This window comes from Triticum urartu, chromosome 5 (assembly GCF_003073215.2).
Source record: "Triticum urartu cultivar G1812 chromosome 5, Tu2.1, whole genome shotgun sequence".
Classification (NCBI taxonomy): Eukaryota; Viridiplantae; Streptophyta; class Magnoliopsida; order Poales; family Poaceae; genus Triticum; species Triticum urartu.
This window is the reverse complement of record NC_053026.1, coordinates 176,381,254-176,391,748: the sequence shown is the minus strand read 5'-3', so window position 1 is coordinate 176,391,748 and position 10,495 is coordinate 176,381,254. Positions and strand designations below refer to the sequence as shown.

Here is a 10,495-nt window from a genome sequence, read left to right as displayed (position 1 = left end):
GATGTTTTCACAGGAGTCAAATGACAATGTGGATAATGTTCAAATACTACTCTAAAGAATAACTAGGGCTTATCCAACTTTGGGGTGAATGTCGTAACGGGATCCTAGTGTCAGAGTTAGTAAATTCGTTTAACCCGAGTAGGAGAGAGTTCAGAGTCCCAGAGTAAAGGTCGACGAGTAAAAGATCCTAGCACCACCCGATGGCGACGTGGGCTCGTAAGGCACACAGCCAAGTTAGTAAAAGTTTTTGCAATGTCTAGACTCGACTTCGGCCAAGGAGTGTGGAAGGGGGGTTCCTACAGGCAGTCGGCTCTGATACCAACTTGTGACGCCCCCGATTCAACCGTACACTAATCATGCACGCAAATGTGTACGATCAAGATCAAGGACTCACGGGAAGATATCACAACGCAACTCTACAATTAAAATAAGTCATACAAGCATCATATTACAAGCCAGGGGCCTCGAGGGCTCGAATACAAGAGCTCGATCATAGACGAGTCAGCGGAAGCAACAATATCTGAGTACAGACATAAGTTAAACAAGTTTGCCTTAAGAAGGCTAGCACAAACTGGGATACAGATCGAAAGAGGCGCAGGCCTCCTGCCTGGGATCCTCCTAACTACTCCTGGTCGTCGTCAGCGGGCACCACGTAGTAGTAGGCACCTCCGGTGTAGTAGGAGTCGTCGTCGACGGTGGCGTCTGGCTCCTGGACTCCAGCATCTGGTTGCGACAACCAGAATGAAAGGAAAGGGGGAAAAGGGGGAGAAAGCAACCGTGAGTACTCATCCAAAGTACTCGCAAGCAAGGAGCTACACTACATATGCATGGGTATCAAATGGAGTAAGGGTATCATATGTGGACTGAACTGTAGAATGCCGGAATAAGAGGGGGATAGCTAGTCCTATCGAAGGCTACGCTTCTGGCCACCTCCATCTTGCAGCATGCAGAAGAGAGGAAAAGGTAAGTTCACCCAGTAACATCGCATAGCATAATCCTAACCGATGATCCTCCCCTCGTCGCCCTGTGAGAGAGCGACCACCGGTTGTATCTGGCACTTGGAAGGGTGTGTTTTATTAAGTATCCGGTTCTAGTTGTCATAAGGTCAAGGTACAACTCCAAGTCGTCCTGTTACCGAAGATCATGGCTATTCGAATAGATTAACTTCCCTGCAGGGGTGCACCACATACCCCAACACGCTCGATCCCATTTGGCCGGACACACTTTCCTGGGTCATGCCCGGCCTCGGAAGATCAACACGTCGCAGCCCCACCTAGACCAACAGAGAGGTCAGCACGCCGGTCTAAACCTAAGCGCCCAGGGGTCTGGGCCCATCGCCCTTAGCACACCTGCACGTTGCGTGGGCGGCCGGAAGCAGACCTAGCCTAGTGGCGTTCCAGTCCAATCCAGCACGCGCCGCTCCGTCGCTGACGTCAAGAAGGCTTCGGCTGATACCACGACGCCGGGATACCCATAACTACTCCCGCGTAGATGGTTAGTGCGTATAGACCAAATGGCCAGACTCAGATCAAATACCCAGATCTCGTTAAGCGTGTTAAGTATCCGCGAACGCCGACCAGGGCCAGGCCCACCTCTCTCCTAGGTGGTCGGAACCTGCCCTGTCGCTCCGCCTCAAAACTCCACTCGCGGGTGCTCCTCAAGCCGACCCGTCTTTAGTCACCACATGTATCATGTATAAAGTATATAGTATTTACCCGTGATCAACTCCCGAGTGATCACGGCCCGATAGTATAGCATGGCAGACGGACAAGGATGTAGGGCCACTGATGATAAACTAGCATCCTATACTAAGCAGTAGGAGTGCAGGTAAAGGTAACAACAGTAGTAGCAAGGACAGGCTATGCATCAGTACAGGATTAACGGGAAACAATAACATGCTACACTACTCTAATGCAAGCAGTAAGAGAAGAGTAGGCGATATCTGGTGATCAAAAGGGGGGGGGCTTGCCTGGTTGCTCTGGCAAGAGAGAGGGGTCGTCAACACCGTAGTCGTACGGGGTAGCAGCGGCGTCGGTCTCGGTGTCTAGAGAAAGAAGAGGGGGAAGAAACAATAAATATAATGCAAGCATATGCATAGTGATGCATGACATGACAAGTTACGGCGCTAGAGGTGCCCTAACGCGGTAGTAGGTGATACCGGTGAAGGGGGATAACATCCGGGAAAGTATCCCCGGTGTTTCGCGTTTTCGGACCGGTGAACCGGAGGGGGAAAGTTGTGAGTTTGATAGGTTAGGGATGCGTGCCGGACGAACGGACTGCGTATCCAGATTCGTCTCATCGTTCTGAGCAACTTTCATGTACAAAGTATTTTCATCCGAGCTACGGATTATTTTATATTAATTTTTAAAGATTTTAAATCATTTTCTAGAATTAGCATAATTAAATTAATTTAGAAATTGCATTTATGATGTCAGCATGACATCAGCATGATGTCAGCAGGACCAAAGGTTGACCAGGTCAACCCTGCAGGTGGGTCCCGTATGTCATAGGTACAATAACCTAATTAATCTATTAATCAGTTTAATTACTTAATTAGGTACCTAATGTTTAATTAGTTTAATTAAACAGGATTGATTAAGTTAATTAAGTCAATTAATTAATTAACATTTTTATTTACTTATTTATTTATTTATTTAATTTTAAGTTCCTTTTTTTTAATCGTTCTGGGGCGGGGCCCCTTGTCATAGGGCCAAGGCCCTTAACGGGCATACGGGTAGTGGTTCTCAGCGCAGCGCGGAGGCGGGCGATGTGGCCAGCGGGGAAGGGGGCCGGCGCGTGACCCATCGCCGGCGACCGTGGCCGGAGCGGGGCGGTACGGCTAGGGGTTGGCCGCGGCGCGGGCCAGCAGCGCGGTTGGGGGGGCGGCAGAGCCGCGGCAGCACGGCAAGAGGAGGGCTGGGGCTTGCCGAGGCCGTGGGCGGTGCGGCCGGACCAGGACGACCCGAGCAGGGGCTCGTCGACGCAGGCAAGAGCGCCACGGGTGCGGTGGTCAGAGGGAGTGGGGAGGCGCCGGCGACCTCGTAGGCGGAGCGCGGCGATGCGGAGCGGTGGCGATGCACGGCAGGGGCGCGGGCGAGCAGCAGCAGGGCGTCGGCCACGAGCAGAGGCAGGCGGGGGTGGGGGTGTGGCAGCACGGGCCGGTGGCCATGGCGAGCAACGGCGTACAGCAAGGGGACGGGGGCGGCGGCGACAAGCGCGAGCGCGTGAGAGAGAGGGAGGGAGCGAGGCGCTGCTCACTGGGGCCGTAGGGGACGGGGCAGTGGGCTCGGGGGCGGTCGGGGAAGACCGGCGAGGAGGAGGTCGAGGCGGCGGCCGTCCGGCGATGCGGATCCGGCGAGGTGGGAGTCGGGGACGGTCCCGAGGCGACGAGGGGGGGGGGTTCGGGCGTCCTGCGCGGCCGGTCGGGGAGGAGGGGAGGAGGACGAGCGCCGGTGGGGTGGGGCGCCGGCGTCGGGGGCGACGGGATCGGGCGGATCCCGATCCAGATCGGCGGGGGAGGGAGGAGAAGGGGATCGGGGGGGAATGGGGTGTCGGCTAGGGTTTCCGCCGACCGGGGGGGTTATGGGAGTGAGGGGGGTGGGCCGGGCCAGGGGCTGGCCGGCTGGGCCAGGTGGGCTTGGCCCAGTTTGGCCAGAGGGGGGGTTTTTTTTCCTCTCCTTTGTTTTATTTTTCTTTTCTTAATTTATTTTCTCTTCTGTTTTATTTCATTTTAAAATATTCAGATACTTTATAAAAATGTGTGCACCCCACCATAATTAACCTTGTAATATTTGACAACCCCCGAACATTTTAGTTTGATTATTTTTTTGAAAACTTTTATTACCATCATAATTTTGAATTGAATTTCGAAACCGTTTTGATTTAACCCGAGATTAAGTACAGTGACAGAGGTGACGTGGCATCATTAGTGAGGATTACTGTAGCTTAATTACCCGGGCGTCACACAGCGGCAACCGAAGCGGAGGAAGATGGCGATCCGACGAGGCAGAGGGGGCTCCGAGGTCGAAGAGGTCCACGCGGTCGACGTAGCCGACAACGGCGATGCGTACGGACACGCAGCTAGACCGCGGGGAGGCCGAAGGGCGCGAGGGCGAGCTTGGCCATGGCGACGACGACGCGGGTGGATCTAAGGAGAGAGAGAGAGCGACGAGGGAGAGAGGGGGAGGCTGAGTGGATGAGAACGAGAGAGGGAATCGAGGGGGCGAGGGGGGTTCCTTATCCCCTCACTGGCGACGACGAGCTGGCTCGGTGGCGACCATGCCCCTGTAGCGGCACGGTTGACCGAGACAACCGATGGGGTGGGGGAGTGGGCCATTGGGCTGGCCTGGGGGTTACCTGGGCCGATGCCAAGTGGGGGATGGGGCCTCTCCCCTTTTTTTGGCTTCTCCCTTTCTTTTATTTACTTTTGATTTTTCTTTTTTCTTTATTTTAAATTTGAATTTGGAACCGACTTCGAATCAACGTGAGCTTAAAAAAGTAAAAATCGATGAGATGGCACCATTAGCATGATTACTGTTGCATAATTATCCATGCGTTACGCTTTGGTCCCGGTTCATGAGTGAATCGGGATTAATGACCTTACTCGGGCCTCAATCAAAACCCGGTTTTCTATTAGTGAAAAGATTGAACATCCTTTGCACAATAACTCAGGGAAATCTTATACTACAAAGCTTGGGGCAGATACTAGCTAGGTTCTCCTAAAAAGATTTACTATGTTTAAGTATTTTCTTCAAAAAATGCATCGTACAATTGCTACATTAAACATTATTAGTACTCTCTTTGATCAATTTTATTCTGCACATAAAATTTGGCTAAAATAAAACTTCGTTCAAACTTCATGAAGTTTGATCATATTTGTATGAAAATATCAACATTCACAATATGAAATGAATATTATTAGATGCGTTATGAATTTAATTTTATATTATATAATTTATTAGGGTAGATTCAATATTTTTCATACAAATATGTCAAACTTTGTGAAGTTTCTTTTGCGAGGTAAATACGAAGTTTGACATCAGACAAATCTTATGTATGGTCTTATATATACATATATGAAGAAAAAACCGGAGGGAGTACATGACTCTTGTTGCACGTCATCAAACCTACTAATCTTTTGTATACAGATTGCACCACAAAATAATTTGAAAACTGAAATCATTTGGACGAGCAAAAGGCTAAACAAAACCAGATATAACAACGTATAACAACCAAAATGAAACGACCAGCTAGAAAGTTAAAAAAACAACAAGTGTCACCCACTCACCCCCCGTCAATGGCGCAGAGACCTACTCGTCTCCAGGACGGCCGCCGAGATGCGTCTGCTTCATCTTCGTCAGCTCCTTCCTCCTCTTTCTCGCCTCCGCTGCCATCACCGCCCTCTCTCTGTCTCCCGCCACAGCACGGCTGCCGCCGCTCTCGGCGCTCGTCGCACACTTCCTGTCGACGTCAAGCCCCAGCGTGAGCGAGCACGGGTCGTCGTCGGTGTCCTCATCGGCCGTTCCGCCGCAGGTACCCTGGCTGGCGCCCCCGCTCGTTGTCTCATGGAGCGGCTGCGCGTAAGATGTCGCCGGCGAACCATGTGGGTCGGTGACGACGGGGTAGTACCACGCGCAGGGCGGAAAGCAGAGCGGCGGGGCATGTCCAGTGCTGATGGCGCCGCCCGGGTTGCTGGCGTTCGGATTGTACCCCGGCCAAGAGCCCCAGACATACGGCACCGGCACGGCTGAGGGCCCAGCTGTTGCGTAAAGGAAGCCCGGCCCAGGGGGTGCGTCCAGCGGGGCCGCCGTGGACAGCGTGGCTTCTGCCCGCTGCTCCGCTGGTGGCGTCGTGTCCATGGACGTTACCACCGGCGGCGGCGCCTTCTCTGCCGTCTTCGCAATAACCTGTAGATGGAGAAAAGCATTCACGATAGTCAGGATCACAGCAAGCTTTCGCTCCAGGTGTTTGGTTCTGGTTTCACACAGAAGGACGATTCAAAAACGCCATTGGTAAAGCTCCAAAGACCTGGACAAGCTGGCAAAAAGCTCGTCTCAACAAGCAGGGCAACCTACCTAGCTACTCCTACGTCTCTTGTCGGCATGAGCGGTAGAACAGCAGAAGCGTGTGCGGCAACTTTGGGCCACAAATTAAAGAAGAAAGCAATCTTGGCAGAAAGCCAAATATAGAAAACACCGATGTCGTTTTATCCATACATATGGCATCAAGAACTACGTACTCCAGCTCGGTACTTGGGTTCCAATTCGACTATGACTTGTACTTGTATTTCCGATGACTGCTTGATGGCCTACCTAGCGACTACTACTGGACTGGGGTACTACAGTAGTAAAGTGCAGTCATGTGGCTCGCTTTCAGGGGAACAACTGGAGGCTCCGAACATGCTAGATTCTCTCTGCCCTGACTCTAGTAATTACTCCTACTAATAAAGATCACTAAAATAATGGAAGCGGCAGATGATGTCGTGCCTGTTCTTTCAGCTGCTTGTTCGTCTCCTGGAGTGTGAGATACTCTTGCATCACCGTCTCCTTCTCCTGCGCAAACAAAGGGAGAATTAACATAGGTTAAGCCTAAAGTTTGTTCCTGCTAATTGCCATTCTTGCTGCTACATAAACCTATCGGTATTACCTTCTTCATGCTCTCGTTTTGTGACGACAAGTCCGCAACTTTCCTCGCCAGTTCGTCTCGGATCGCCTAAATTAAGACAACACTATATAAAGCTGGAGTAGCTCGCATGAATTGTATACAGAGAGATGGTTTTATACCAACGCTGTGAAAGCCAAGATATTATAACCTGACGGCGGAGTATGGTTTGGCGCGCAGACTCCCGGTTCGCGAGCACGCGCCGCAGCCGCTTTGCCTCCTTCTCAGCCTGTTGGATCCGCACAAGAAACTAGGGGTCAAGTGAGAGCCGGCACAGGTTTGCATCCACGCGACATAGCCGCTGAGTTACCTCGGTGAGCGTATGCCGGGGCCTTGGGCCGTAGCCGCCTCCACCTGGAGCCGCCGCGGCCACCCGCGCCTGCTGCGAGGGACACCCGGCGCTGGAGCTGCTGGAGCACGACGACGCCTGGATGCCGACCTTGCCCAGCTCCAGGCTCAGCCTCGTGCTCGCCAGCTCCTCCTCCTCCTCGCGGCTGGCGCCATGCTGCGGCGCCGCCGGGTGCGCGGCGGGAAGAGCTGCTGGCCCCGAAACGCCGGCCATGTTGGCCAGTGCCATGGCCGCGTCGAGCTCGACGTCGCCCGAGACGCCTCGGCGGCATTGCCGCTGGCCGCTACGATCAGACATGGGAGCAACCGGGACAATCTTGGCATCTGCAGCAGACACGGGGTGGGAGTTGATGCCAAGGCGAAGGGAAGGGCGGCGGCCGGTGCCCTGCTCAAGTACACACCTTGCCCTGGCCCGTGCCCGGCCGCCACGTCTCCACGCCACAGGACGTCACGTAGGTAGCACGGACACGTGGCGGACATGCGTCAGCCGTCCGCTCGCTTCCTCCCGGTGGGCCATTGGCGTCAGTGGGATGTGGCGCCGTGTGGTAGTATGGCCGCATCGGACTTACACATGGACCGCTGAACAGCCAGGAGGAGCAGTGGAAGCTCGGTGCCCTCCACGGGTGTGGGACCCAAAGGGCAAAGATGGGGCCGCGCGGTCAGTAGGAGGAGTAAACGGTGCCGCGTGTGAACGGGACATGACAGGCTGCGGGCGGGGGGGCAACGGCCTGGAAGACCACGCTTGGCTCAGTCGGTTGAGGTGATGTTTGGTTCTCTAGTCCTATGCCTTCTTAATTTGTAGGATTTTTTGAAAAAAAAACTCTTAAAGAGGTGCTTATAAGGATTTTTAGCAAAAAGTCTTAAAAAAATCCCAACCTGTTTGATTTATTTGGGACTTTTTATAGTCCCAACACAAAAAAGTCCCTGAAACTAAACACCCCCTGAGTATCACCGAGTCGGAGAAGTTACCTGGCTGCTAAGGCTGGTCGTAATGGTAGTATCATAGCTAGTATCATGCATGCCAACTAGACTATTTTGCTGAGGTGGCATAAAATTAAATGAAAAAAAGCGTTGAGTATCATATTATGATACCGTATCATATTAAATACTATGCTAATATGTGTCATGCATGGCAATAAATAAGGCTACCGACAGTACTAGTATATGATACTGTGCATTACGGAGGTAGTATCATACCTTAGTATCATGTGCATGATACTAAGGTATGATACTACCCATTACAAGCAGCCTAAGAGCATCTCCAACAGGCGCCCAACGCGCCACGCGCTAAAAACTGCTTTGCCGCGCATCCATCGTCTGATTTAGTGCGGCGCCCAGCGCTGGCTACAGTAGCCGCGTTAAAATGCAGCGCGCGCCGCTCCAGCAGCGCGCGCTCATTCTACAACATTTTTACATCGGAAGCATAGATAAAAAAATGATAGATTGCATAAATAAAAAACGATGCAAAGGTATTTTACATCGGTGCAACTAGATATTTAGTTTGAAAGCATAGATAGATAAAACTACGGTGCAACTAGATAGAAACTACCACGGCATACATAGATAGAAACTACTCCAAGTCGCTACCATCATCACCATCATCATCCTCGTCGGTGTCGTCCGAGGTATCGAGCCACATGTCGAACCAACGTTCATCGTCTGCCATGAAGATCGACCTCCCACCTGCTGCAACGATATCGGACTGCGCATTCGCCAATGCCTTCCGCCGACGCCGGTCCGCCCGCTTCGCGCGGCGCCTTGCCTCATCTCCGCCCAGTAGGCACGCTCGTCCTCCTCGGCGATGACGAGGCGGCGCAGCCGCCGAGCGTGGTCGGCACGGTCCATGTCGGTGATGAGACGCGGCGGAGGGGCGACGCGCTACGCCTCCTCACCGTGAAGATGTCTCGGAAGTTCATCTGCGACCGGGGCCTCTCCAAGCGCCACGCCGTCGCGTTGTACGCGCGGGCCGCCTCGTGCGTGCTCCGGAACGACCCGAGACCGAGTCGGACGTCGCCGGACCGGATCTCGGTGGAGTACCAGCCGTTGGGACGCTTGCGGACGCCGCGGTAGCCCGAACAACCCCGGCGGCGCGGCGGCATGGTGGCGCGGAAAGCGGCGAAGCGGCGAGGTGGCGAAGCGGTGAGGTTGCGAGGGGAGGGCGCGTGGCAGTGTTCTGTGCGCGTGGCGAACGCGGGATTTTATAGGCGCGCGCGAAGCGGCGCGCCAAATCTACCGCGCCGTGTGCCGCTTTCTTCCGCGCGCGCGCAAACGCTTCCCGCGCGCGGTAAGTTCCCGCCACCGCTGGAGCGCGCGGAACCAGCCGGCGCGTGCTAAAACCAAACTTTACGGCGCGGGCGCGCCTTTTGCCACGCCTGTTGGAGATGCTCTAAGGCCAACTCGCGCGGCCCCTTCCCCTCCGGACCCGTCTGTTTAGGGCAAAACAGACAGACCCCATGGCCCAACGCACGATGGTCTGAACTCATCTGAGTTGTTTTGTGTGCGAGCCGATCTATTTCGAATGCAAACATGCGTCGGGTTTAAGTCGCGGTGGATAGCAAACGGACGCGTCGCTTGTCCAAGTCGGAGCCGCATGGCAGGCGCCCACCTACCTCCCACATGCCAACATCAAAGCGCACGCGCGGCCAGCCCCACCTGTCATCCGCCCAGCGAACGGTCGTCGTCCTTCTTAAACGGGAAGCCGTGGACCGGTCGTCGTCTACACTCCCTACTCCAGCCCTCTTTGCCCCCTCAAAACCCGACACGCCCCAAACCCTAGCTCTCCCTCTCCCCGTTCTCGATCTTGCCGGCCGGCCGCCTCGCAGCCATGAGGTTCTGGAACTCCGGCCGCAAGGGGAAGCACGACCGCGATGCTGGCTCGTCCTCGGGCCACCGCCACGGTTCCTTGAAAGAGGAGCCCGCATCACCACCGTGTCGGGCCCCCGCGCCTGCCCCATTCACCATCGGCCCTACGGCCGGCGACGAGCGCGGCCGGCAGTACATCAGCACGGATATATGTCGGCGTTATTGGGAGACGAGGACGCCGCTTCCGTGGAGCGACTTGCACCTCCCCAATAACTGGCACCTCTCCGCCGACTGGGTGCCGGTCCCGCCGGTCCCGACGAGCGGATGTACCCGCCGCCAGGAGATCGAGCGTCGCCGCCTCATCCCCGACGACATCTTCTACGACCCCAGGTACGCCCCGACTCCGGGCTCTGGGACACGTGGTTAAGGGATGAGCACGACATGCGCACGCGCCTTCTTCTTCGCCGGCACCTCGTCGGGGCCACGGCGGCCACGTCGAGAGCGCGGAGTGGCTGCTCCCCAGGTGCGCAGCCTCACGCCCACGCCATCGCCTTCACTATCTCCGTCGCCACCTGAAGGAAATATGTCCTAGAGGCAATAATAAAGTTATTATTTATTTCCTTATTTCATGATAAATGTTTATTATTCATGCTAGAATTGTATTAACCGGAAACATAATACATGT

The 10,495-nt window shown here is 54.4% G+C and overlaps 2 protein-coding genes across 2 annotated transcripts; both read right to left on the bottom strand.

Moving 5' to 3' along the window:
- Positions 1–5,066: 5,066 nt before the first annotated feature.
- On the bottom strand, positions 5,067–5,955 carry LOC125555796. The gene has a single exon (XM_048718640.1). It carries the CDS (start codon positions 5,856–5,858, stop codon positions 5,310–5,312), a length of 549 nt encoding a protein of 182 aa, XP_048574597.1. The 5' UTR covers positions 5,859–5,955; the 3' UTR covers positions 5,067–5,309.
- Positions 5,956–6,452: 497 nt separating this feature from the next.
- Positions 6,453–7,352, bottom strand: LOC125555795 (bZIP transcription factor 16-like). The gene is made up of 4 exons (XM_048718639.1): positions 6,971–7,352; positions 6,812–6,889; positions 6,646–6,711; positions 6,453–6,551 (listed from the first exon to the last, which is right to left on the bottom strand). The coding sequence occupies exons 1-4, from the start codon at positions 7,304–7,306 to the stop codon at positions 6,453–6,455; spliced, it is 579 nt and encodes a 192-aa protein (XP_048574596.1). The 5' UTR covers positions 7,307–7,352.
- Positions 7,353–10,495: the final 3,143 nt, after the last annotated feature.

Bases quoted from the DNA above. Each gene is read 5' to 3' on its own strand.
- LOC125555796 (XM_048718640.1), bottom strand. From the start codon at position 5,858: ATGGACACGACGCCACCAGCGGAGCAGCGGGCAGAAGCCACGCTGTCC.
- LOC125555795 (XM_048718639.1), bottom strand. From the start codon at position 7,306: ATGTCTGATCGTAGCGGCCAGCGGCAATGCCGCCGAGGCGTCTCGGGC. The intron at 6,890-6,970 runs GTAACTCAGCGG...CGGATCCAACAG, and splicing joins CCCGGCATACGCTCACCGAG to GCTGAGAAGGAGGCAAAGCG. The intron at 6,552-6,645 runs GTAATACCGATA...TTGTTTGCGCAG, and splicing joins AAAACGAGAGCATGAAGAAG to GAGAAGGAGACGGTGATGCA.